Raw genomic sequence first — 27,973 nt, forward strand, 5'->3', positions numbered from 1 at the left:
TCTCCAGGTATTTCTGAAAGTCCTGGTCCACATTCTTCAACTTGGTTGTTGTAAGACTTAAGGAGAGAAAAGAGGAGGCTGAGGAAAAGAGGCTAAAACCCTTTTGCCCTCACCCTGTTTAATTTACCATGGCAGCTCTACAGCCTATTGGCAGCCCATCTGCGCTTCCCTCCAACCTTCCCTGGACCTGTCCCCTTCCCACTTATGGACTTGAATACAATAGGATCCAGCACACAGCTGAAAGGGAAATATATGTCACTAGGAAGTCACTTCCATGCCTGGAGGAGCAGGACATGCTTGGGTCTTGGGTGCCTTCTGAAAGGCCACATCACTGCTGTCTTATACTTTGGCCAGAATATTTTGAAAAATCAGTGTGTAAGTTAGAATTGTAGAATGGTTAGGTTTGGAAAGGACCTTAAGATCATCCAGTTCCAACCCCTCCTGCATAGTTCTATGTAGCAAGGGGAAATCAGATGAGGAACATAAAATATTTCGATAGTGTTTCCTCCCTCACACCCCAGGATATTTTCTCTAATAGAATTCTTATTTCCCCAAACCTACAATCTTACCTTGCTTCTGTTTTTAGATTACCAAGGCCAGAACTTTATTGATCAGCATAAAACCAGAAGTGATTTGCCTTTAACAGTAGAATGGGAGGGAGTATCAGGAAACAGCCTTTCTTTATAAAAGACCTACATGAGCCCATGTGATATCCACCTCCTGCAAGCCTACTTTCTCTACACTTACAAGACTCAGAAATAAAAGATTCTTCCTATTGTCAGTGGTGGCATGTTGATTTATAGGGTTCAAATTCCATAAGATTAGCTAATAAAACATTCCAGAGGCTGAACATTTTGGCAAAAATTACGTCATGATATTGATAAGTAAGTAACAATGACTTTAGATAAAAGTATAAAAACAAGCTGGGAAATGAGATGCACTTACAGATAAGAGATATATGACTAGATGTAATTTTGTGATAAGGCACAGACTGTGCCATGTAGTTGTTTCTTAGCATATCCCCCATATAATCCCCTTACAGAATCATAGAATAGTTAGGGTTGGAAAGGACCTTAAGATCATCTGGTTCCAACCCCCCTGCCATGGGCAGAGATGCTTCACACTAGACCGTGCTGCCAAAGGCTCTGTCCAACTGTCAGAGAGGCTGCAAGTGGGAAAAACCAACAAGCTGTGAGGGAATTTTGCTTTTCAGATAATTCTTTGATGCCAGTTTTTTTAAAATGTAACTTTTGCTGCTTCATTTCTGTATAGGTTAACCTAGAACAATTTTTAGCAACGATAGATTAGAGTTTGCCTCTACAAAAGCAATGAGCTTATAATTAGATCCAATCAGTCTTATCAGGTAGTCAAGGAGTCAAAGTGTTGACTGTGGTGCAGTCATATCCTGTGTCAACAGATAGGGATCCTTTTAAGAGCCACCACTGTAGTCCAGTAAACCCATTATTTCATCCACCGGAAATCTCGGCTCCAATGCTCAGTGCAAATCATTTGTACTCTTTCCCAGAGGTCATTGACTCACTGGCTTTGCCCACACAACAGGACTGGGACGTGAGGGCTGTTGAATCACTCTTCCAGGCTCACGGACATACTGGCACACATGATGGCTCTTGATCCCCATTTGCATGCCCACACTTGAACATCCCATCAGAGGACGGTTTGGTCCCAGCTCTTGCTCTGGCCTGCATGGTCATGGACTGAGAACATACCCACAAACGAGGAATGGTGTGTATAGCAGAGGGCTCCTCATCCCACAGGTGAGATTCTGACAAGAGATTCCAGGAGAAGAGATGACGGATATTGATCTGCTGACAAGTTTCAGGAATTGACTCATTTATTTCCTTGGCACTTGAGAAAGGCCCAATTAAGAAGCAGCAAACTTCTGACCTCAGAAAGCAGCCAGAAACATCAGCCTTACAGAGACTCGTACCTGGAGCCTGTACATGGGGCTGGGCTGTTCCAACAAGTCTCCTTCCTCACCCACTCAAGGTGTAATTCAACCTATGAAGCTGACAGAGCAATAATGTCTTTCAGTGAATTGCTTCATTAACCACACCCCGGCAGCCTTTGCTTGTGCTGAGATGACTCCTCTCAATGTTCTTCCACCATTCCAAACAGGCTTCAGGCTTCAGAGGTGCAACTTCATCCTAATTACACCACTACTTTTCCCAAAACCTGCCTGGTATCAGAGCACACTTTGTCTGGTGCATTCAAGCCTGCTGTAAGCTGGTTTCTTTGCTGTGACAGACCCATTTTTCCACCTCAGGCCCGTAAACCTACATCCTAGTGGCTAACCAATTACCAGCCTCTGCCAGGCCCTTCTGCAGACTGACCATGAGATGAGATTTGGCCATCATGTCTCCCACAGATCTAGTCTTCCCAGACTGCTTTTGTCCTCCTGCCACATCTACCCACAAAGCCAGATGTGTTCATAGTCCAAGCTTGTCTAGCGTCCACCTTAAGAGCTCTCCTCTTGTGGTGGGAACCTCACTGCTCAGTTCATACTAGCACCAGGCTTATATAACCCCTCCACACAGCGACCTGGGAGTCAGGTGGTTCTGTTGAGAGGTCCCATCTTATTACTGCTCACTCTGATAGTCTGAAGCTAGGTTTTGGAGCAGATGGTTATTTTCTCCCTGGTCAGCATTTGAGTGGTCAACACTCTGCAAGTGCCGTGATGTGATGACTGTATGTGGTCCCAGGTTACTATATCTAGCCAGTGTAGGATGTAGGCATACTCTTGCTGTTTGATATGCTTTTCCAACCATTCACGGAGAGAACTAATTCCCAGTTCCCTAGAAAATTCCAATGATGAGACTCAAATCAAAACCTTAAATCAAATTACAAATCTCAGAGCAACCAACCAAAAGCAATTGCATTCGAGGACATGCATGCAAACACGTAACTGTCCAGATAGGAGTCTTCCCTCTGCATAAACGTCATCTCAAAAAACCAGGAGGAATTTCACAGTTTTACTCATGAATGCACCATTTTTTCGTTTGGGGAAGCTACAGAATTGTTCAACATTCAGGGGCATCACTCCAAGAAAAATAGGCCTAATCTGTCCAAGAAAAATATATCTCAGGAACTGTTCGTATGATACCTGTGTTTCACAGGTGTTGAGGGGCCCAGTGAGTTAATATTGATAGAGCACTTACTAGTCCTTCATAGTGAGAAGCCACATAAACACTCAAGATAAATCACAGAATCCCAGAATCATCAGGGTTGAAGGGACCTCTGGAGATCATCTGGTCCGACCCCTTGCCAGGGCAGGGCTACCCAGAGCAGGTCACACAGGAACGTGTCCATGGTGGGTTTGAGATGTCTCCAGAGAGGAAGACTCCACAACCCCCCTGGGCAGCCTGTCCAAGTGCTCTGACACCCTCAACGGAAAGAAGTTCTTGCTTGTGTTGAGGTGAAATTTGTTGTGTTTTAGTTTATGGACATTGCTCCTTGTCCTATCGCTGGGCACCTCTGGAAGGAGTCTAGCACCATCCTCCTGGCACCCACCATTGAGATACCGATCTGCATTGGTGAGATCCCCTCTCAGGCTGCTCTTCTGTAGACTAACCAGGCCCAGCTCCCACAATCTCTCCTCATCAGAGAGATGCTCCAGACCCCTTGTGCAAACTTGCTGCATAAATCATAAATGTTGCATAAAGCTAATCTGAGTCTTATGGTAATTCTATAAAACTGAGATGATTTTGCTCTTCTGTTCACATTTTCACAGATGTTTATGTTATCCCTGGAACGTGAATTTGTTCAGCATCAAATGCAACAAAGCAAGTGAGGGTTGCATCAGTCCCTCCTCATTCACATTTCTATCACTTCTGCATTTGAAACCACGACAGCAATTCACGCCACGCAAAAATAATATTCTCTCTCCCTCTGTAATTTTCTTTCCCTTGTCCCACCTCACCTCTCATCCTACTACAAGGTCGTGGTATAAGTATGATTTATCCACTGCCAGAAGAGGCTCATGAGACCTCACAGGCCTTACATAGTGTCTCTTGTTTTGATTTGCATCTTGGGTTCTGGGCTAAACCACCTTATGAATCACAATGAAATTTATCATATATTAATTTAGCAAAGCAGCTTATATATTGCAATTTCCAGGGACAAAAGACAAGGTCAGCCTTTTATGGATAGATGGAAAACAACCTTAATGCTGGCTGACAACTAGTCTCCAATCCTCTACCAGGTCATCTAGGCTAAACTAAAGCAGAGTTTTGCAAAAGAGAAACACCATCTTCCATGCATCCAAATACATCTCTACATACCAATCAAAAGGCTGACCCTGAGAGGTCACTGTACCCCCAGCAAGATCTGATCATCTGTATGCCCGGAAATAGTCCCAGTGTTCTTTGATTGCAATTCAGTTAAAAGGGGGAGAAACAGAAAGCTTTGAAACACAAAGAAATTTACTGTGTTTGCTGTATATTTAACATTCTCTCCTTTACAAAGCAATATTTGGGCTCCAGTACCATGAAATATTTGTTTTCATTATCAAATGGTTTTTACAGGAGGAGAATCCATAAACAATAAGGAATGACCCCACTGCAAGACAAACACTACGAACTCAAGCCTGAGTGATATTTGTGCCTGCATCTTTCTGCAGTGTCAGAATAAAAAATTGCAATTGCTTGTCTGTACTTCACATTCAACAAAAAAGTACTTGTGGTGGGTTTGTAATCTGGGTGTCAACAAAAGGAAAATCCCTTTGGATTAATGAAAATACCATAAGATCATGCAGTCTCATATAGGGCTGCTGAAAGAGGGGGGTTGAAATGTTAAGAGCACCCTAAAAACAGCGTCATGTACAATCTTTATGTCTTTTTCAGCCTGCTTCAATCCTGAAATCTGTGTATTTGCTTCACAGATTTAGAAACATAAAACTGATCTAGGAGAACTTTTCCATGCTATTTCCACCTAGGACCCTGAAATTTCTCACAATACATCCCATTTCTGAGAATATCAATTTGAAGATCAGCTCCCAAAGAACAGACATGGAAAAGTGCAATTATTTCTTAATCCCTAATTTCATTTCAGGTAAGGTAAGAGTTTTGTGTGGGCAAGCAGCTTCTTCAGAACTGCAGCCAACAGAAAGGGTGTGTTGGAGGGAGGGGAAGAGCGATACAAGTGAGGAGTCTCCCACGCCAAGCACACGAGACAGCTGCCAGCAATCCATTTGAGGGTACTCTTCCACAACCCACCTAGGGAAACCATAGAGGTATTACTCAAATAACCAGGTTTCTGGAAGAGACAAAGTGGGCTGAAAAACTCAGATCAGGAACTGTGTAATTAATACCAATCAAAATAAGGAAGCAGGCTCAGCGTGGCCTAATTTGATGTGGGCACCCTTTCTCTGCTGGTCATGAAGGTGTATCCACCTATGACTGCCGCTATAGCCTCCAGACCTGGCACAGTAACTCCACCTATTTCCTCCTGTTGGAGCCATGACAAATCACAAGTATCAGGAAGTGATGGTGCAGTATTTCCAGAAGTGTCCCAGCACTGCCTGCTGTCTGCAGCTGAAGGTCTACCATGAGGGCATTTCCACAGGCATGTCCCAAATCTCTCTAGCCCTGGTGCCAATGTAGATGTACAGGGCAAACATACACAATTCCCCAAAACATTCCCTCAGTTTCCAGCAATCGGAGGCCCAAGAACTTCCTGAGACACACAGATCCTGAGTATTTAGATCCCATGTAGAACTTCTCTTCTATAAACATATCTAGCATGAGCTTGAACCCATGGAAATTTTCAGCATCCACAATATCCCAAAGAAAGGAATTCTACAGCCTAAATGGGGTGTGGGGGGGTGTTAGTTTCTTTGGACCCTTCTCTTGCTGTTTTAGATTTTCAGCAAGTACTAGAATCCATCCTACTATTAATTAAATTGGTTCTGTTGATGGTGGCCATAAAGACCTGGCAGTGAAAGCTAATCATAAAATTTATGTGCTGGTTCCTGTAATGTTCACAGCACCCATCATGAACCAAACTGTAGAGGTTCACACCAGTAATATCACTCGTAAAATCTGAGCTGCTGAAGATTGGGCATCCTGCCCAAAAACAGAGGGAAAGGACCTCACTGGGGTTTCTTCTTGTACAGTCTCTAGTTACTTTCTCTCCATCCAAACAAGTGCTTTTGCAGCTGAGCTCTCAGTACCTCTCCAATGGGGATCCAAGCTGGCCAAGCAGCACCAAAAGCGAGTCCAGCCCCAAAGGTCCATGCTAAGGGGTCATGGCCCCACCACGTGTGTAACGTAAGGCTCTAAACACTTCTCTTTTGCTCTTACACATATCCTAGAAGAGTGGAGTCTGGCTCACTGGCTGGGGAAGGAGAAATCTGAAATAAGTGAAAGTGAAGGGTATTAACCCTGTGGTTTATGTACCTGATGGGAAATGGCCCATAAGTACTCTGCCAAAGTGAACCATAAAGCTACTAGAGAATGGCATGAATGACAACGTAAGTGGGGGAGGAAGTGGTGTAAATGAGGAATAAATACATCCCACTCTTCATTTCAAGAGAAAAACAGGGCCAAATCAGCACTGGGAAAACGTCAGCGTCATGGAGAGACATTAATTACTCTCAAATGCAAAAGCTAAAGTTCACTATCCACCACATGCGCAAAAGGACACAGAGATCCTGTGGTCAATTTCTGCTGACTTCTCTTGTCTGTCTCTGCCCTTGGCCAGGACCTGATAGCTGGGATGTGGTTAAGCGTGAACATACTGACTTATGCAATGTGATACAAGTAGGGTGATCCTTCCTTTTCATCACAGATAATGATCTGTTCCACAAAGCAGCAGGATTAAAAACATGGATTTACTTTCTCTGCTCAGCCAGAGGGCTCTATCTTTTCAAAAGTGTTATTCCCTCTGTGGCTCTACAGCCAACCCTCTGCTTGCTGGACCACTGAGCCAAGTCTGATATAGAACCTTTTCCTTTGTGAAGAGGTTTTTCAGCATTGGAGAAAGGCTACAGTTAAATCAGAAACACAGTAGAAAAGGTTTAGATCTGACACAAGCCTTCCATCATAGAATCATAGAATCAACCAGGTTGGAAAAGTTTTATGATCACCAAGTCCAACCATTCCCCAGCACTGCCGAGGCCACCACTAACCCATGGCACTGAGGGCCTCATCTACACGGTGTGTGAACACTTCCAGAGACGGTGAATCCAGCACTGCCCTGAGCAGCCTGTTCCAATGCGTGAGCACCCTTTGAAGAAGAAACTGTTCCTAATTTCCAGTCTAAACCTTCTCTGGTGCAGCTCGAGGCCATTTCTTCTTGTCCTGTCACTTGTTTCTTGGGAGCAGAGACCAGCCCCCTCCTGGCTCCATCCTCCTGTCAGGCAGTTGGAGAGAGCTATAACATCCCCCCAAGTCTTCTCTTTTCCAGACTGAACCCCACCAGGTCCCTCAGCCGCTCCTCATCACACTTGTGATCCAGGCCCTGCACCAGCTCCGGTGCCCTTCTCTGGACCTGCTCATAAACTTGCTTAGAGTGCATCTGTAAGAGACCTCCCTAAAATCCTGCTTGTTTCTCACTGAGCTTTTCTGAAACTATCTGGCTTTTTCTTCCTAATTTTTCTTTCCTGTGAAAGCGTTCTTGTACCCTTTGGCAATGCCCCTGTGGCTGGTGGGAGCAGGAGCAAGGGCGGCATTGGAAATGGCACCCTGGTTCTGCTCAGCCCTGGCCCCGTTTGCCCGGCCAGCACACCAGCAACATCCTGCCCCACCAGTTCAGCCATAGCTGGGGCTATTTTGGCAGACTCATTGTCTATGGGAGGAGCAAGCCTTGTCTGAAGAAACATGGGGCATCCCGGTAGGGGAAGAAGACAACTCCTACCCCCAGGTTTCTATGGCATGCACTTCATCTGCCAGTGGCAGCCTTAAACTTGAAGCCCTCTCTTAAACGAGAAACAGGTATCACTCAAAAGCATGCCTTGGCAAGACTGAGCCTTGATAGTCTGAGAGCACGGTAAGGCAACACAGGCCAAAACCTTGAGCTGAAACTATTTCATCTATGCTGGAAGAAGTCTGGAGTCTAGAACAAGCGAGCTGCAAGATGCCCTTATCCCATTGCTCACACTTGACAGGTTCTAGGCTGCATTGTTCCCAGAGAAGGCAATAAGAAAGGGAAAGACCAGCTGTGATGTGTGAAGGTTATTCTTCCACCAATCCATGCCATATAATCCTTTCTAGAAAATAACCAGAAATTGCACTTTATAATCAGATTTTCTTCGTTTGTGTTTGCCACATAGAAACAGGCATCGCTGATGCTGTTGCATGTATCCTCAGCAACATCTTAATGTTCAGATAAGAGCTAACTGTGGTTTGCTTCCAATAGACTAACAGGTAGAGCAGGGAGGTTGGTGCAGAGCAGAGTCAACTGCTTCATTGGATAATTTGCTAGGGACTGTCAACAAGAAGGAGAAAAGCAAAGCCCTGGATCATGAAGGGAATACTTTACAGGGCCAGCTCCCTTGTATGCACTGAAACAGATGGGAAAATGTCCAGCTAATCTGTCCCCACAACACAGATGCATTGTTGCAAAACTTGAGCAAAATGCCTCTCTGGAAACATACGGGAATGAGCAGTGTCTCTGTAAATACATCTTGTGCTAGTCCAGGAGAAAAACCTTAGACATCTGACCTGACTGTAATTATTTCTTACTGATATCATCTGTTCCCTAAACATGCTCATGAATGAGGAGCAGAGTTCAAACTCTGCACCTATTGCACAGGTATGTTGTGTGAATCTTAGTGCGGAAGCCCATCCTCAGCTGATGTGCACTGGTTTCACTCGCAGATTTCAACTTACCTGTGCCAGTGCAGTCAAAAGTAGAGCATCTCTCTCACAGCATCTTTTTGAAACCCTTGTTTGGAGTTTCCCTAAGAATACTTTTCTCAACTCTGTAGTTAGATGGGCCTGGGTTGGGCTAGTGTGAATGTAAGTGGTAAATGATCTTTTTGGTTGACAGAACAATGTTTTCCCACTGTTTTTGGGTTTTTTTGGTTTTTTATCATGAGCTTCCCTCCTTCTCTCTGACTACTTTCTGATCCTGGGAAATTCACTGAAAGAAAACATACAAGGAAAAGCAGAGAGCATTATGCCTTGGAAGGAGTGAACACAGTGAGGATTTCAGGTCACCAGGAATTACTTTCCAAGAGAACAAACTACATTGCGTTGCTGAGCTGTGACAGCTCATAAATAAGTGCTGGAAGCACATTTGATCAAATGCTGAGAGTTCTCCTAGATGAGAAATAGGGAGCTCTGCACATGACCTCTTCTGGCTTCAAGAGAGATTTGAAGAGAGAGACTAAGGTGTTCTTAGTCTCTTGAAGAGTAATGCAGAGACTAAGGTGATCTTCCCTTGTCAAGAGACAAAGCTCTGGTCTATCTGTGTCTCACTTGGGGTCTTGCTGCTGGGAAAAGCCTCCTGGCAGCAGTAGTAGAAGGAGAAGCAGTTCAGCACAGCAACAAATGTGGTGCCCAGAGCACCTTAAAATTCAAGAAATTCCAGGTTGTCTATGTCATGCTGAAAAGCACCATGGTTTGCCACAGGACACACAAGGGGATACACCAGGATTTGCCCTGCAAGGCTCTCCAGAAGTCCCTAGCATGGTGCAGTTCCCATCCCACGGTCCCTGCCTCCTCCACAGCCATGGACTGGAGCCAAGGACATGGGAGCAGCATCCCTTTGGGCCATGACATTCCTGCAGCTTCTGACACCATGGGAGTACCGCCCAGCTGATTGTCTCACTAGGTATGTGGAGGAGGGAAATGTGCTTACAGGACACAGCCAAAGGAGGATTTCAGTAGCAGAGATGAGGGAGGTCACAGCAGGGACACGGCGGCTGGAGTGGGAACCATGCTGCACTGTCCCACTCCTTTCCATCATACTTCATCCCCTGGCGAGGGGCAACTTGAGGAGCTGGTATCCCCATCTCCTGACAAACCCAGTCTAACTGGGTAACATTTTCACATAGCAACCAGCTATGTCCTACTTCTGCTTATTGGTGGTCAGAAGTTGAGTAAGAGTCATGACTGACCTGAAAAGCCCCTCCTGACACATATCCATACCTGATTATGCCTATGGCAAAACCCTCCCACAACCCTTGTACACAAGGGAGGATATACTTCCTCTTCCAAGGTGGTACTGGTCATGCTAAGATGAGCCACTCATCCCTCTGCCTTCCCTCGAGCCCTGCTGTTCTCAGCAGTCACAGCCATCAGCACTTGAATTTATTGGATATCCATGTGCTGACCCTGATGCAGTAGAAATTTCCACGCCACTAGCACCAGCTACAGTCTATCCATGCTACATCTGTAACACATGAGACTCCAGACAACCTAGCAAAACACCAAGCAGGAAGGATATGATAAGATCAAGAGGATCAACTTGATGATTCCCCCTCTTCTCCCAGCAGAAGGATGCTCTGTGCTTTGTCTTTCTAAGGGGAATTTCCCAGGATTCAGCTGGAAACAGTGAAGATAAAACATCAACCATCCTGAACAAAGTCAACAAAAATCACTTTGGAAACTCTTCAGAAATGTGTGAAATGGTCTTTCAATGCTCAATTACTTTTTCTTCATACTCACTGCAAGCTTAAAATCTAAAATCACAGCCATAACCTGATGTAGACAAGGAATGAATAAAAATACGATATGCTAAGCATCTTCCATGCTAAAGACAGAAATGTCTGTAGTACCATCCTTGTGTACTTTATCCTCACTATATGTACGGTTCATCTTACTTGACCTCAGACAAAATGCCTTTATACACATCATACACAAGCATGTAGAAAGAACAAAGCAGAGAAAGATAACTACGGAAAGAAAAGAAACCTCAGCAGCACGGAGGTGGCATGCCCCAGCAACAAGCTGCTTCTTTATACGCCTAATTCTTTCCAGGATTTTTCTTGTCTGTAAAAACATCTCTAAGTCCCACATATATAACTTCACAGTAAATCATTTCCCCTCTTTAAATCTTATTAAAGTACAGAGGTGAGCTGGGTTGGTAACCCTTGCAGATGTCTCTAATAAACAGAAACTAGTGAAGGATCACAGGCTGGAACACTTCTGATGTGAGCAGAAGAATGTACCCACTAGTCAGGGTTAAGAACACCAGGAAGCCCAGGAGACATCTGAAAAGCACCATGACTGACAGCTCCATTCAAGGGGAAGATGTGACCGTTGTGGACACTGAAGGTCATTCCGTGTTCCGCAGCTAGGGGATGGAAACACTCTAGGCAGAAGCACCTTGGGTGGTGCAGTGCAACCAAAGGTAGCAGAAGACCAACGCTGGTCTGCAGACCCGGCTTTATTCCGGCTGTTCTGATTTATTCTACTGAGCTGTCTTGGGCAAGTCACTTTCTTGCAAATAAAAGGCAACCTGTGTACTAGATGCACTTACACTCTGGAGAGGAAAAACAGATTTTTTTTTCCTTCCTTTCTTGTGATTTTTAGGAACAAATTCTCAGTTTGGCTTCACGAGCCAGGCACATGGATCTGTTTCCACCTCATCTCAATGCCCAGCCCTCACTCCCCAAGGCTCTAGCTACCCGTCTTCTTACAGCCAACAGTTTGCAGGTCACACACCACTGAAAGAAATCTCAGGTCAAAAAAAGCTTTTTAAGAGCTCTTGAGCTGTTTTAACTCATGACTCCACTGGAATTCCCTGGAAAATAAAAACCAATAAACCACAGGGGGGTTGCTGGTTTATGGATTGGAGGTGTGTGGCTGGCTGCTTGTAAGGCATATGCCTTGAATAGATGTTAAACATTTAGTGGCACTCACGATGAAGAGAAAATTAACTTTGACATTCATGGCCAAAATATTAGTATTAGGTTTTTTGTACTCTGCCCTAGAATAAACAACTGGGACCCCGGAGTGGGGGGGGAATACATTACATCTCTACACAGCACTTTCACAGAAATATGAGTTTTCTTTCTGCTCATCTTAGCAGCACCTTCCTGCTCATTATGGTTTTTAAATTGATGATGAACATAGCCATGGCTGCCCTGAAGTCAGTTCTGGGTACTGTAAAACCAGACAGCAGTCCTTGTCCTCAAGGTTTTACAGCCTTAATGAAATCAAACGATGAATTAAAGAAGGAAAGAAAGTCAGTCACTAGCCTAAGGTCACAAAGGACTTCTGTGGCTTGGCTCGGATTAGAGCACAAGTCCTTTGGTGCTTTCGCAGCTCTCTTGTCCTGTCTCCCTAAACCATGCTGGGTTTCATTATTTCTTGTTTTCTCTTTCCCACTTTCTCTTTCCTTAGCGTATTCCCTGTCCAGTCTGCTGGCAAGAATTCCCATCCCCACTGCTGGCAGCCTCAGCCATCCTCACTAACTAAATTATACATTACTCAGAGCATGACTTTTAGCTTTCTAGTGCATCAAGAGCAGAGCTGGACTATTGTAAAAGGAAGACTTCTGGCAGTGTAATCAAAGCGCTAGTGATAAGAGCTGGCTGAAGTTTTACTGGGGGTTCTTGTAGACAGAATGAGATATGAGAAAGTATTTTTCTTTCTTTGATACTATTTTGCAATAACACGAATCTGAAATGTTTCTCACAGGGAGGTGGGGGAAAACTTGTTGCTCTTTCACTAAAAAATACTTAAGTTTCCACCCTGTTTCTCTACGCAGGGAAAAAGGAGAAGTTTCTGCACAGCAGTGTGTGCGCGTGGATAAACCAAAGAAAGTTTCGGTTTTGGCAAGAACCATGTTTTCTTAGGGAAAAAAAATCCCATTTCAACAATCTGGATAAGTGTATATGTCACCATCTCCTTGGAGACTTCCTGCCAAGGCCTTCCTAAACCCTGCCAAGGCCAGTGGATGGAGGGTGGGCTACTGCTGTGAGCCAGGGTGCGAGCATGCAACCAGACTTCCCTGGGAGAAGAGAGCTGGACATCAGCTGCTGCTGGAGCTTGTTTCTCATAAAACAGTTGCTGAGCAGCTCCTGAGGTTGCCAATACGCAGTGAGTCCTTTAATCACAGATAGCAGCTATCAATAAAGATGACATCATTTTTTTCCCAAGTGCAATAAAGTCACAGTTTTTCCAAGATATGATAACAGGCTCCTGTGAAAGCACAATTGCAATGAACTGGGAGAAGATGAACTGCACAACACCCTATTTTAGGCCTGACCCTAGATTGTTTGGCACAAAAGGTACCTTGACTGCAGCCTGCTGTGAATTCTGCTAAGATACAGGAATGAAGCAACGTTTCAGAGAACCAGACTCCTTCTTTGGGGCCACCTGTGATACCCTCACACTCCCTGTAAGTCTCTTCCCTTCTCTCCTTGGAGGTGTGCTGAAACTGCTGGGCTCCAGGACACCACATGCTTGCAATTGGCTCTTGCTCTCCCCCTGCTTTTCACTTTCACTCCCATTGGTTTCATGTTCCCTTTGCCAGGCGGAAAAGCTTTCAAGTTTATCCAGCCCAGCAGCAGGGTTTATCCTGGTTCCACCCACTGGGACTTTCCTAGCTTCCTTCTGCACAGAAGGGGGAAAAAAAGCCAGAGGGAGGCCGGCAGCAGGCACCGCGGGGAGCTCGGGGAGCTGCAGTGCTCTCTGTCCCTGAGCTAGGTTTCTATTGTAGGCGGTACATTCCTTGGGAGGGAGGGTGTGTGTGTCGGTGCCTTCCCACACTCGGGCCAGCTCTTATTTAATGGGGGTCTCCATGCAGGGCAGACACCAGAAGAGATTTTGCCATTCCCAGTTCTCATCCAGGATCAGCAGCAGCTCGCACAACAGGCGCTGGCATGGACCGTGTGGCTGAGATAACCATGGAAGAAATGGCTTCTGGGACCAACCCAGCTGCCAGGGTGCAACTCAGGGAGGATTTGAAGAGGATACGCTGCGCAGTGCTGCTGTGCCTGCTCTCCGTGCTGGTCCTCATGCTGCCCACTGCCTACATGCTGGTCGGACACCTCAGAGCACCCAACTCCTGTGCTGGACAGGTAAGAGACTGACAGCTGATTTCTATCTTGCTGCACTGTGTCCTGCATCTCCAGGGTTGCATTTGTTTGATTCTTTTATTCTCTTCATGAGTTTCTCATGTTTAAGGAAATGCAAGAAACTCACCATTACATTCCTTCTTCCTCATGCAGAGCAAATCTGCCTGGGATAAATCTTATTTTGGTTTGGTCTTTGTAGGCAACGGTTTCTGTTCCTCTTAATTTCATTAAGGTCACAGTACAATGCACAACTTTAAAACTTTCAATGACATGCTGTAGGAAACAGTTAAGAAAAATGGCTAGTTGACGGAAATCAGTGCATCTCCACTGATCTCAGCCAGATTTTGAAACTATGGTTCATTTTCCTCCCTTCTTTCATGTTAAGAAATGAGAATTCCCCTCCCAGTGTCCTATTTCAGCAAGCATCTGCTGACTGTGTTGGTGATGTCAGTGGGTCAGTGCCCGTCATCCAACACTGGACAGGCAGCTACAGCTCTTGCTTATTATTAATAGAAACTCCTGCAGAGGCATGATTTGAGACGATTAAGGAGTCTAACCCGAAATTTCACATCCCATTTTTTACTCCCCATCAAAACATTCTCTAGATCTAGGGATCTCCTCAGTTCATCTCCTTTGACAAACAGCTAAACTCACTTTGCTCCTAGCAATACAAGCTTGCTGCTATGGTTGCTTCTAATGCTTTTCTATGCCGCCCTCTCCTTCTTTGTGCCAGACTGCAAACAAGTGCCTGTTTCCACAGTAGACTATGAATTCAGGAGGACTGCCACATGCTAGAAGGATGTATATACACCTACAAGTCAGAAGAATTACAGTTTGAATTTTAGCTTTAGTTCTGAAATTCCCCAAGTAATTATCCTGCTTGTTTTAGGCTCACTTAGAAACCACAAAAAACAAAGCAGTGATAGTAAGTGGCCTTGAAGGCAGATTTCTAACCTCACACATATTTAGCCTAAGGATGTTTGGAGAGCCTGACAGCTGTACCCATGGCTGTACTCATGTGCTCTGGGCTGCACAGAGACATGCCAGCCCCAGTTTGACCTCGAGTCTGCACAGCCTGCATCTCACACCCAAGTGACGCTGGCCTTAACGTGCAGCATCTTCTGTGTTATTATTAAACCTTTGTGCAGAGTTAAGAGGAGATGCATCAGGCCTGGGCAGTACTTTGGGCTGTTAAATCTGCCTATTTCTTGCATATGTGAAAGTGCATGTTACTGCACTGACTCTCTTACTGCTAGTACAAGGATGCTGGAAAGGGACTCTTCATCAAGGACTGTAGTGATAGGACAAGGGGTGATGGGTTCAAACTTAAACAGAGAAAGTTCAGGTTAGATATAAGGAAGAAGCTCTTTACTCTGAGTGTGGTGAGGCGCTGGCACAGGGTGCCCAGAGGAGCTGTGGCTGCCCCATCCCTGGCAGTGTTCAAGGCCAGGTTGGACACAGGGGCTTGGAGCAACCTGCTCTAGTGGAAGATGTCCCTGCCTGTGGCAGGGGGTTGGAACTGGCTGATCTTAATGTCTTTTCCAACCCAAACCAGCCTGTGTTTCCATGATTCAGGCCAGCTAGAGCAGGTGCACACGGAGTGAAGAGGTGCTTTGGGCAGTCTCAGCTGCACTGCTCTTTGTTCGTGTCCTGTGAGGTTGTACAGAGCGGAATAGTTCAGTTCTTGAAATGATCTTAGAGCGATATAATACTAAAATGTTAGCCTGCCTGATTTTACTGTGTTCCTGACTCTTGACCTTATTGGCAGAGTTAGAGAAGTATTTCTGTGAGTGGGTTTGTCTCCTGAAGAGGAAAAGCACAATTTAAGCCACTAGATTCGCTCTATCCTGGGCTACGCTAATGTGTTTTTCCATGCATATGCACAGATTATTAGTGCATAGTACTCTCACAGTGATGCAATGAGATGATCAGATAACTTACAGCCTCTTGGGAGTCCCAGTGAGGAAGAGAATAATCACTGGGCCTGGCTGGCTGCCCACTGCCTTCATGCCAAGCCCAGAGGTGGAGCTGCAGTTCAGCTGGATCCTGCATCTTTTGAGTTTTTCATTCACTGCTGGCGACTGACTGTCACCAGTGTGGTCCAGCAGCAGAGTGCTCTGTCTGCCTATGTGACTTTCTGTTAATTCCCCATAGAGCTGTGTCATGCTGAGCCCAGGCACTCAGTCCTGCAGCTCATCATGGCTATAGGCTGTTTCAGTCTATGGGAACATTTCTGGGCATAAAAGCTCCTAAGAAAATTACTTTTTGCATTTCCTTCTGCATCTTCAGTGTTACAACTGGATTGTTGAAAGACACGCCTTCCTCATGTGCCCCTTTCATAACTCAAATCAGAATGATAGAATCATATCACAGAATTAGGGAATGGTTTGGGTTGGAAGGGACCTTAAAGCTCATCCAGTTCCAGCCCCCTGCCACAGGCAGGGACACCTTCCACTAGAGCAGGTTGCTCCAAGCCCCTGTGTCCAACCTGGCCTTGAACACTGCCAGGGATGGGGCAGCCACAGCTTCTCTGGGCACCCTGTGCCAGCGCCTCAGCACCCTCACAGGGAAGAACTTCTGCCTAAGAGCTCATCGCAGTCTCCCCTCTAATATCTAATGTTTAATCTAATATTAATATTTGACCTAATATCTAATTAAATCCAACCTTAGCCCTACCTAGAAGGACAAGGTTGAGACCAGGTGCATGTGTGAGAGCTCTCTGTGGCACTGGTTTTGGGGTGTGGATGCCCTGGGCATACTGGGAGCAAACATGCAGACCCAAGTTTGCACCAGATGTGTGTTCTCCCACTGACCCTTGCATCAGCGAGCTTATGGGAGTCCTCCTGTTGCCCAGGACCAGAGCTGAGCTCACACATGCGAGATAATCAACTTCATGTGCATTGAGGACAGTGGGAAGGGGGGAACTCAACAGCAGGTGAAAAGCAGAAGCCCATCCTCCCCGGAGCAAGGAGGAAGGGAAAGGGGAGCTATGGAAGGTTTGTACAATAGGGTTCTGCCTCTTGCATTTGCCTGCAGGGTGAGGCAGTTCATTCATCTCTGCCTCTGTGTGGGTGCACATGGTGTCACACTCTGCTTCCAAAGGGATACAAACTTACCATTTCCTCTGCAAATGTCCCTTTTAGAAAATAGCAGGGCAAATTATGTCATCACAGCAATACCTGAGCTACCCGTTCTCTCTTTCTCATGGTATAATGCATCTTGCATGAATAATTGAAGTCTGATGATGAGTTTCCTCCCTGGACACCTTCCAGGCTCACTACACTGCTTCCCTTTTGGAAAAAAATAATCACTTTCTTTTGTTCTTCAAGGCAGAACAAGGTGAGGAAATAGGGTTCTTTAAGCAATGACACATGGCTGGTGTCATTATTAGCAGGAAATCTATAAAAGGCTCTAGTGATGCCTTTCCAGAGGAAGGTCCAGGAGCAGTGTGTATCCTTCCCCAAAGGGAAGCCAAGTTTCAGTCTGAGTGCACAAATCTACCATAGGAACGGCACAGCAGCCAGGAGAGCATCTTCTGGCTGCCTTAGTAACCCACTCAGCTAGGCCATAATATCAGAGCACTGGAGATGTTGGTACCTGGGTTTATTTTCATGGCATCCTTGGCATGCCAGGACCACAAGCAATGTAAGGGGAAATTCCAAAACCTGTCCAAAGGGTTGACATGAACCTGTGTGCCATGTCAGTCTGGCAATGGAGAAGGCAGCTGTTGCAGTACAGGAGGGACTTTAAAGTCATAGAATCATAGAATCATAAAATCATGGAATGGTTTGTGTTGGAAGGGACCTTAAAGCTCATCCAGTTCCAACCCCCTGCCATGGGCAGGGACACCTTCCACTAGAGCAGGTTGCTCCAAGCCCCTGTGTCCAACCTGGCCTTGAACACTGCCAGGGATGGGGCAGCCACAGCTTCTCTGGGCACCCTGTGCCAGCGCCTCAGCACCCTCACAGGGAAGACCTTCTGCCTAAGAGCTCATCTCAATCTCCTCTCTGGCAGGTTAAAGCCATTCCCCCTTGTCCTGTACCTAAAGGCCCTTGAAAGGCATCAAAGCCAGTTTTCAGTGGCACAGGACAGGTCCCTACCAAAACTGCCCAGCCCAGGCCATGCGGCATCTCTGGAGCTAGCAAAACTGTGTGTGCATGTACCCTGCATGACCTGTACAGACCCTGCCTGTAAAACAGTGTCTTGTCCTGAAAACAGATAGGATGGAGGTGCTAGGGATATTTTGCTTATTAATCTCTCTGCCTACAATGCCAAGCTGCTTTTCCTATGCAGTTCTCCATTGCATAGCCCCAGCCCTTCCTGGAGGTGCAAGAGGCAAAGCGTGTGAGTGGGGATGTTCAGACCTTCTTTTTGGCTTTAGCAATATGTATTCTTATCAAATAGCACAATTAGGGAAAGTAAGAACCCTAACTTTACCAAGCAACAAGAATAACTTCACACCTCGCAACACCCTGCTCTATCTAACTGCATCACACTGTGCTTTAGCATCTCTGAATGCAGCTTTCTCCTCAGCTTTCAGTAAAAACATTATTTTATTAAAAAAAAACAAAAACAAGAAAAACCCCAAAATATCCCAGAATTCTCCTTGCTATCCTTCCCACTTTCTCATCATCTCTGTTTGTATTGCAACATCCAAGTTTACATACAGTACTTCAGCAGAAGCTAGGCTTTAAATATTTAAACAGTCCCACCGAAACTATATGATTAAATGCAGGTTTGTGATTGATTTGCAGCTCATTGCAGTATTGAGCGTCATTAGAAAGTATGTCAGTTCATAAATATGTAGGAAGTATAGCATAAATAATGGTGTAAATCAACTCATACACATATACATCTGGCCAAAAGCAAGGGAGGAATGTTTGAGGAAAATCCTCCACACACATCTTGTGCTTCCCACCAAGGCAAGGACAAAGTCACCTGGCTATGACAGTGTCACATCACCTGGCTATGATTGTGTCACATCAGAAGTACAGTCATATTTAGACACCACAGCAAGCAGACAGAACCCTTAAGAAAGTCATTAGTCATAACGAAAGGCCCAGACATCTCACTGGCAGGGCAACACAATTTTTCTGCCGGCCACACAGTTTTCACACCACCATCTCTTCTGAATAGTATTTCCTGCAACACAGAGCAGAGTGCTGTGGCTGGGCTATATATGAGTGTATAGGTGGGGAATGGGTTTTAAAAAGAGGATTTTTCCCTGCAGTTTTCCTTCTCCATTTTATTCCCACACCCTGGAATAACTATTTTAGAAATCATGGTTTTCTGCAGGGCCATATGGATGTTCCCTTCTAGAAAAACAATAAAATATCTCTGGGCTTACTAGTGTAGCTGGCAGTCCCCAAACCCAGGCAGTCTGACTCTTCTCCCAGAACCAGTCTTCTTTCCCCAGCCACTATATATTATCTATTTCCTACTTCTCCTGCAGTATTTGAAGTTGCTCAAGACACAGGCACCAAGAGATAGCTTCAGCATCTATGTGTTAATAATACTATTTCAGCTGGTTTATGAAGTAATATGTATCAAATCATTACCTGCAAACTGATCAGTGGCAGTTTACTCTGATGTATTTATTGTAGCTGTTCATAAAACACACTATATCAGACCAAGGTGCTCCTAACAAACTTTGAGTAATGGAGCTCCTGACAACCAACCCTGAGCTGGCTGCATATCCCAGACTGTGTGTTTTCTGCAACTACACTGTTGGCATAGACCTGCAATGAACTGTGCCCTGGGGAAAGCATCAGGGATGCTCCTCACATCACAGGGAGGCCGGATTCAGAGTCAGCATCCCACAGCATCCTCCAGTTAGGAGCCATAAAAGAATTGGCGCTTGGCAAGATTCCACTGGCTGTGCCCAAGCATTATTCAGAAGCACCAGCCCTGTTAGGCATGTGGCAGACAGACAGCAGCTTCCCTTTGAACTGCATGACCTAAACTTCAGAACCACTTGGTGCAGCCCAGGGCCACGTCCTGCTGCCATGCAAATGCATGTTGGCACAGGGATGGGTTATGAGCATGCAGGGGTTCAGCTCTAGACCGAAATGTAAGAGGCAAGGATTTGGGAATCACCCTGCCATTCCTTGGTGGAGCATCAGTGAGCTGCAGAACGCACCCTCTGCCACCTGCACTCTCAGACAGGCTCAGCTGCTCTCTATCCAATGAGGAGGCTGCCCAACATTCCAGACAGTCTTGAGACAGGGAGGAATTACTCACATTGCTCTGCTTGCTCTGCAAAGTTTGAGGAACAGGGGAGTGTCTAAGTAGCAGAGATGCTCCAGTAGTGCTGGATGGAGTCACCATCCCAATGGAGGGCTAACAATCACTCATTCACATCGGCTGCTCTGCCAGTCATCTCCCAGTTATGCCAAGGGCTTGTCTAGCCTCTGAACAAGACTGAAGTTGAACACAACCAGCACTACAGGAGCCCAAGCCCTGTTCCTGGCACTCTTTCGGAGACACAGGCAGTTTCAAAGAGCAGAGAGCTCTTGCAATGAAGCAAAGCCTTGTCAGGGCTTGTCCTTTTACACAAAAACTCTAGCTGAATTCAATAGTGTTACTGTAGCACATTCATTTTCTGGGATAAAACAAACAAGATCCTCTATGGAGGTGCTGTACACTCTGCGGCATGGAGCTAACCAGTTGGAATCTCTTCTGCAGGTCACAGAAGAGAGGGGCTCTCGCTTTCTGAAGCAACGGGCAGTAGATACTGGTAAGTTTGCCAGTTCTTCCCCCCATCCCCAACACCTTTGTGTGCAGAGGTTTAGCAATCGCTGCCACAGCACTCAAACCCCTCCCAGGGCAAACAAGCCAGGGCAGACCGAGCCAAACCTTAGTGACAAGATGCAGGGAGATAACTGGGGCCATAGTAAAAGTGCAACTGCACTCCTAACCCCAGGGCTGGGCAAGCTCCTTCTAGTGCAGGCACAGACATCCCTGGCAGCTCTCTGGAATCAGCATAACATGCAAAAACATGGATTCGGGAGTTCATGCACACAACCGTCTGATCCACGTACACCACAGCTCCCCTCAGTTTACACTCCAGCAATATAAGACATGGCCATGACATGCCCTATCAACACCACAGTAGGTCTGACTAGCTCACCCATATGCCAAGGGATTTTATTACTGCAGTGGTGTCATAAACAATCTCAGCAAGTAACTCCTGACCCACATGCAGAAATGGAAAGGGGCTGTGCAGGTTTCCTCACTGATCGCCACTCACATCTCATTGACTTGAATACCAGCAAACATGCTTACTCACTACTTTTCTCTTTTTTCCCTCAGTTACAGATACACTTTCCAGTGCCGAAAAGCCAAGAGCTCACCTGACAGGTAATGCTTGTTCAAAAATAAAGCGTTTCCCATGAGTATTCCAGCAGATGTAATCTCAGTTTATATGGATCTGATAGGATCAGGTGTTGCAAGGAAAATAATCAGCTTTGCCTTGCTGACCACAAGAGATATTGACTGCAGGCTGTGTTTGTAGGAAAGGCCCTGCAAAGGAGGAAGTCAACAGAAGTGTTGACACTTTTCCAAGATGGAGCAAGGCGTCCCTTCCCATGGCAGAGGGTTTAGAACTAGATGATCTTAAGGTCTTTTCCAACACAAACCGTTCTAGGATTCTCTGATTCTATGTTTCTTCCACTGGAAGAGTAGCTCTTGCAACTGTACTTAGATAGGTGCCTGGTATCTTAGTGATCTGCTGAAACCCTTAGAAAAGGCAAGGGAAGGAGCCGTCATGGAGCAGTGAAGTGGGAAGAACTACCAGTTTTGGAAGAAAATCAGGTAAAATAAGACCAGTTTTAGAACTTCTTTTTCTGCAAGATCTGGCTCAGGCTACACACACCATGTTGCCATCAAATTGTTCCTGTTTGCCATGAGATCAACTCTAACATATGTCAGAGCAAGCAAAGGAAGGGTAATGGCCAGCTGAACCCCTCCAAGCCCTTATCCTGTATTAGGAAGGTGTTATCACAAAGCCCTGTTGCAGGGTAGGGTGCAATATGTTTCTAAGGGGCTACCAGCATCTGCAGCATCTCACCACCTCAGCCTTGAAGGTGTATCTGTCACCACACCAAGGACACTGTCCTGAGCCCTCCCCCACCTGGAAAATGTAGGTATTTTCAGGAAAGAGGAAAAATTCATGGCTGGTTCCCATGCGGATGAAGTGGAATGCTGAAAGGCTCTCCAGCTGCTCCGACCCAAAGCAATTTACAGTTCTCAAAACTGCACTGCAGAGGCAAATCCAACACCCTGTGTGTTGTACCAGGGGATCATGTCAGTAACTTGAAACATGCAAGAAGTGGCATGATGCTTCACACAAATTCACCTACAGTATTAAATCAATCTGTATTCCAGAAGTGATTTCTTTCCCAGCATAGTTTACTTTCCTTAATCCACAAGCTCCTTCCTTGGTAGCATCCCCTTTTGCATGCAGATTGCTAGAGCTCCAAAACTGACCTATCCTTGTTCAGAATCATATCTTTGCTTAAGTGCATGTTTGCAAGAGCAAAATAACCATGTCTGCTAGTGTAAGTCTCTCAATTCCCCCCATGCTAGAGAGAGGGGGCAGTCACATTTGGCCACAGCAAGCATGAAAAGAAAAAGCTAAGGGGATTCTGAGCAGAGACGCAACACCCAGGCTGCTGTACCATGTAGCCATCAGAGAACCTAATTTCCATGTCAATTTATCTTTGACCCTTTTTTTAGCCCAAACATGTTTCTGGTGCTGAACTCTGTGGCAATGAGTTCCCAAGCTTAGCGGTGCATTGCAGTCAGGAAATATTTCCTGTTATTTTAAACTTGCTGCATAATGATTTCTTCAGTGCTCCCTTGTCTTCTCTTCTTAGGAGCCATGGCTCATGCATAGAAAGTGAAAAAGGAGTAATTATTCTTCAAGTCTATATGACATTCCCCCACAGCAGGTATATTTTGCAAAGTGAAGGTGGTAGACTACAAACTCTCACTTGTAGGAAACCTCTTCCAGCTCTCTATTCTAGCACATACATTCTGTCACATATAGTTGTTTAGACACATATGTTCTGAAGGCAAGAAAAAGAGTGAGAGGAACAAGAACTAGCCACAGTACTTTCACAGCAATGCACCATTGAATTAGCAATAGCAGAATGACTCAATATTTTCATTTCTGTTCCTTTTTTATGAATTTTCCACCTGCTTTTGGTCTTTTTAACACACACTGAGCATTTGGAACTTAACCAAACTGGCATCGAGATCTCTTCTTCCTGGGTGGCTATAGCTAGTGAAAAATACTTAGCTAGGACTTTTCTCATTCCCATTCTCTCCAGTGCAGTAACATGCATTTAGTGCTGACAATGCCATGCCACCATCCCCTCTCTGACTTGTTTGGTTGCACTTTGGGTCACCATACACACCAATGCCTATTCCTTCTTGTTACTGGCCTGTGGGATGATGCAGAAACCCCATCAAAGTACCTGGCTCACACTTACTATGCAGCCAATGGCCCCCAAAAGCTCTGCTAAATCCAGGTAGAACATCACTTTCTGGTTCCACTTGATTGTTGGAAGTAATGACTGTCTTAGGGCAGGGGAGTTTAATAACCCTGCAGCCACAGGAGTTTGCAGTACATGCTGTTCAAGGGCTTTACTACAATATGAGACTCAGACTCTAACCTCTTACTGAGACCCAGAGTCTGGCCTCAGAGTCCAGTGTTCAGTACCAGGCTTTCACACCAGTGGGGGCTAAGAACTGCAGAAACCCCACATGCTCAGCAATATGCCCCAAAATGTACCCAAAAGCTGCCAAGCAACAGGGATTCTTCAGCAAAGGACTAAACCAAAAGAGATTTGGGGAATGGAGAAGTAATTTCACATGTAAGAGATGCCAAAAGTTTATAGCGGATGGAAAAGTTGAAGGAACTGTAGCAATGAATCCCTTATTAAGAGCAGATTTCATTGACTTCAAGAGTTAGCATGATAGGAAGTATAGCTCCATCTATTTATGAACGAAGTAAATGAAAACTATAAAGTAAAAATGTTGCTAGAAAAGGATATGTGCTGTATTCAAAGGCATTTGAAAAGGAATTTTTCCTCTTGACCAGGATCGAAAGCATGGGAAAAACTAATTAACTTGAAAATAGAGACCATCGTGTGAGATTTATCCTAAAAGGGAAGTTGTAGCTGTAAAACTTAGAGTTGCTTAATTCTAGAAGTTAGGAAATCATGTACTTCACTAAGCTGCCTATTAGTTATAAAAGACATTGAAGAATTGGGTGTCACTGGCTTCTAAATGTGTCATTCTACATGGACAAGAATATTTCACATGCAGCTTCTCTTCAATTTCCCCCGAAAATTCCCAAGATGGAAAAGAGCCCAGGACATTTTCTGAAAATTTTCTGATCTTTTCTGATCCTTCCCATCTTAAAAAATGTTTCATCTGCTACCAACAAATCTCTGAGAAGTGTTACTCCAACCTCTTGTAAACCTTAGAGTGACCCAAATGCTACTTCAGCTTTTGCCAGGACTCAGACCTGTCTTTAGACACACTGAGAAGCAGATGAAGATGGAGGCAGAGCATGAGCACTTCCACTTTCTTTTATTCCTCTCTCTCTGTATCAGGAAAAGCTCCACTGGCTCTAAGCCTCATAGTTCTTATAATACTACAATTTAGCTTGGCTTGCTGGTACAATCCCTCCCACACAGAAATACTGCCGTCATGTACATTGCCCCTTGGGGAAAGACCAGAAAGATTTGATACTTCAGCAGCACTGACAGGTAGGCAGAAAAACCCCCATTATTTGTTTGTGCTACTCAGAGAATATGCAAGAAATCACACTCCTAACACCTTGTCTCTTTAGGAATTACTAATTTCTAGAAAAGAGAGGGAAATAGATGCCACTGGGAGCTGAGCACATTGGGTTTTCTGAATCTCATTTTACCCAGGATAAAACTAATGGTTATTGTCAAGAGAATATCAAAGCTTTCACTTACCTGCATTCCATTTGCATCCCTGTCCATGCGAGTGTGCCCCTTCCCCAAACACTGAATCAAAATAAACTTTAAACACTTACTCAAGCTTATGAAAAATATCTCATTTCCTGGAAATCTGCTGCCTCAGTCTTTCTCAGCATTTAAGATTAACTTTCCAAGTTCATTTTAACACCTGGCAGAATCTGAATGGTTTTTATCCTCTTCCTTTGCACTGCTTCAGCTGCTGTTTTACCACAGTAATTTCATGTCACAGATAGTAAAGAGAAGAAAAAACTTTTTTGCTTCCCTGCAGAAAAAAATTAGTAAGTTCTAGGACTTATTCTCCTGGCTGTTGTGTGAGAGAAATTAAAAGAGTGAAGGAGAAGCAAAGGGAATAGGGCAGCAGTTTCCTGATCCACCCCCTGAGACCCTTGCAGCCAGGGGAGCATCCTCAGCCTGGATTAGGCTGATGCTGGAGTCTGGCTTAAAGCTTTGCTTTTGATCAGCTAGCCATAAGACTGGGAAAAACTCTGGACAAAGCTGAGGCTAACACCAGCTTAGGGTTTTGTTTCAGCAAAGCATCGAAGAAATGAAACGAAAAAAAGAGAGAAAAATGGTTTTAAATGTAATGTGCTGCTTTAGAATTGGGCCTCTTGAAGCGCAGTGGGGTCTTAGGAGTTTTTGTTAAAACCAAAGGACACTGGTAAACCATAGGCAATTCTATAGCAAAATATTTCATTGAGAACACCTATGAAGCTTGACACAAGGGATAAGAAAACCTAACATCCTTCAGAAGCAATTTGACAGGAATAGAAGTGTCTCAGTGTGTGGTGATAGATTGTGCTGATCATGGGGAAATATTTCCATGCACAGTAGTGTCTAAGAAACATAACTGCAATCCATAGCTACTGAAGAAATGATGCCTTAGTATTTCTTATTACTGTCCTGAGCCATTAGCTACAGGTATGGTAACTGTGTACAACTGCCCCAGTTTCAATTAAGGACAAGGTTTTTACTCCATAAATAGGTAAGATAGCACGTCACATGCATAGGGTATTGCTCCACAGTGCCATGAGACTCAGTCTTTAGGAAGGAGAGTCTCATCATTCAGGATCTGCCCACAACCAGGACATCCAGTCATAGCATACTCCTTTAGGCAGCCTGTACTGGCCAAGGTCTTCCAAAAACATCCTTGACTTTAATTCCTGGTTGCTCAATCTGAATGCCCTAGGAACACCCTCCAAAACCATCACTGGACAGTTGGCCTGCAGCTGCTTCATGTCAGTTTTCAAGCTGTAAAATAAGAACATTTCTGTCCTATAATTTTGATTACCCCATTATACTAGTCACTTTTTGGAGCAGAGATCTCACATTGCTTCCAGCAACATATCCCTGGTTAAAGCAAACTGACTCACCCCTTCTTCCTCTTTCTTCTTCCTGCAGTGAAGAAACAAGATCTCACCAACACCGTGGGAAACCATCTGCCCATTCTGCAGTGGGAAGACAAGCGAGGCTTGGCCTTTACCAAGAACAACCTGAGTTACTCCAGCAACTCACTGGTGATACCTGTGTCTGGGGACTACTATGTCTATGCTCAGGTCACTTTCCGAGGACCCATTGAAAGTCACAATAAACCAAATTCTGTCACTGAGATCATCACCAAAGTCACTGACAGTTATCCTGAGCCCACCCAGCTGCTGACTGGCACCAAGACCCTCACTGAAAATGGAAATAGCTGGTTCCAGCCCATTTATCTGGGTGCTGTGGTCTCCTTAGAAGTAGGAGACAAGCTAATGGTCAATGTCAGTGACATCAAGCTGGTGGATTACACTAAGGAGCACAAAACTTTCTTTGGTGCCTTTTTATTGTAGTCCCTGACAGCAGCTGGTAGGGTCTTCCCATCAGGGTCTTGGTGTGATCTCACTGAATCTTGGCATTGTGGGTGTATCTTGGGATGCAAACTCTGTGCTGTTATCCTTCTGTACTGTCACTTCTTTGCAGCTTTCTGCAGCCTTACATTAAGGGGTAGGGAAAGCTGAAGCTGTAGGCTGAATTGAAACAGCAAACAACTAAAAAGAAAACAGAAAAAGCCAAAACAAAAAACAAAAAAAACCCATCAATCAACCAAACAGAAAAATGAATGAAGGATTGGAGGAAAAATACATTTTAGAAAGTAAAAACTGAGAGCTCTTCAAAACTTTAAAGATAGGGAGGAGTAGGTTGTACTTGTGGGTAGGATTATTGATCTGGAATATTACAGCTAGGCTACATCACTAATTCCACCTCCAGTGTATAAATTCCTCAACTCAAAAAAGTGTTTTTGAACTTTCTCCAGTATTTCCCGTATAGTTTTGCATGACCCTTCTTCAGCTTCTCAGTTCTAAAAGATAACTCTTTTCCATTATTTCCTTATAGAATCATAGAAACAGGTTTTATATTTATAACTGGATTTGCTCAGTACTTTGCACTAACAAAGCTCAGATTAATCATTAACTGCTTCATTAATCCCTTCAGCTTCCCTCTAAAGTGGATTTAAATTGTATCTTGTGCTTTGCAGGAGCTACTTGATTTTTTCCCTCCAAGAAAGTGTTGACAGTTCTTTAAGGCAATGTACAGCATCAAAGATTTATGTAAACCATACATACAAACACTTTCTGTTTCAGCATGAAAGAAGAATCTCCCTGCTAGGTCCTAACATTAGGAAAACAGAATAGACAAGGGAGAGAGAGACATGTAGCAAAATTTTCCACACTTTTTAAATCAACCATTGAACCTCTGAGAGAAAACCTCTGCAATATTTTGCTTTCCGTTATGTTTTAATTCAAGACAAGTGCAGCTAAAGAAATCACTGTCTTGGTGCTCCCCCTTGCAACCATTGCCAATGCTGCAGCAGTCCCCTAACCACAAGGGGACCTTACGCAAGATCTTACTGTCTCTCAGAGAAACTCCCCAGCTTATTTTCTCCTTCCACAATAAATATATCACTGGCAGTGACTTATGTCATGTTCTCAGA

The 27,973-nt window shown here is 44.8% G+C and overlaps 1 protein-coding gene across 1 annotated transcript; it reads left to right on the forward strand.

Moving 5' to 3' along the window:
* Positions 1–13,550: 13,550 nt before the first annotated feature.
* TNFSF15 (TNF superfamily member 15) lies at positions 13,551–27,072 on the forward strand. The gene is made up of 4 exons (XM_030507393.1): positions 13,551–13,990; positions 20,672–20,723; positions 21,299–21,346; positions 26,404–27,072. Exons 1-4 carry the CDS (start codon positions 13,793–13,795, stop codon positions 26,829–26,831), a joined length of 726 nt encoding a protein of 241 aa, XP_030363253.1. The 5' UTR covers positions 13,551–13,792; the 3' UTR covers positions 26,832–27,072.
* Positions 27,073–27,973: the final 901 nt, after the last annotated feature.

Source organism: Strigops habroptila, chromosome 15 (genome assembly GCF_004027225.2).
Source record: "Strigops habroptila isolate Jane chromosome 15, bStrHab1.2.pri, whole genome shotgun sequence".
Classification (NCBI taxonomy): Eukaryota; Metazoa; Chordata; class Aves; order Psittaciformes; family Psittacidae; genus Strigops; species Strigops habroptila.

Excerpts from the sequence above, each read along its gene's own strand:
- TNFSF15 (XM_030507393.1), top strand. The coding sequence starts at position 13,793 with ATGGACCGTGTGGCTGAGATAACCATGGAAGAAATGGCTTCTGGGACC. Across the intron at positions 13,991-20,671 it reads CCAACTCCTGTGCTGGACAG|GTCACAGAAGAGAGGGGCTC; the intron begins GTAAGAGACTGA and ends TCTCTTCTGCAG. Across the intron at positions 20,724-21,298 it reads GCAACGGGCAGTAGATACTG|TTACAGATACACTTTCCAGT; the intron begins GTAAGTTTGCCA and ends TTTTTCCCTCAG.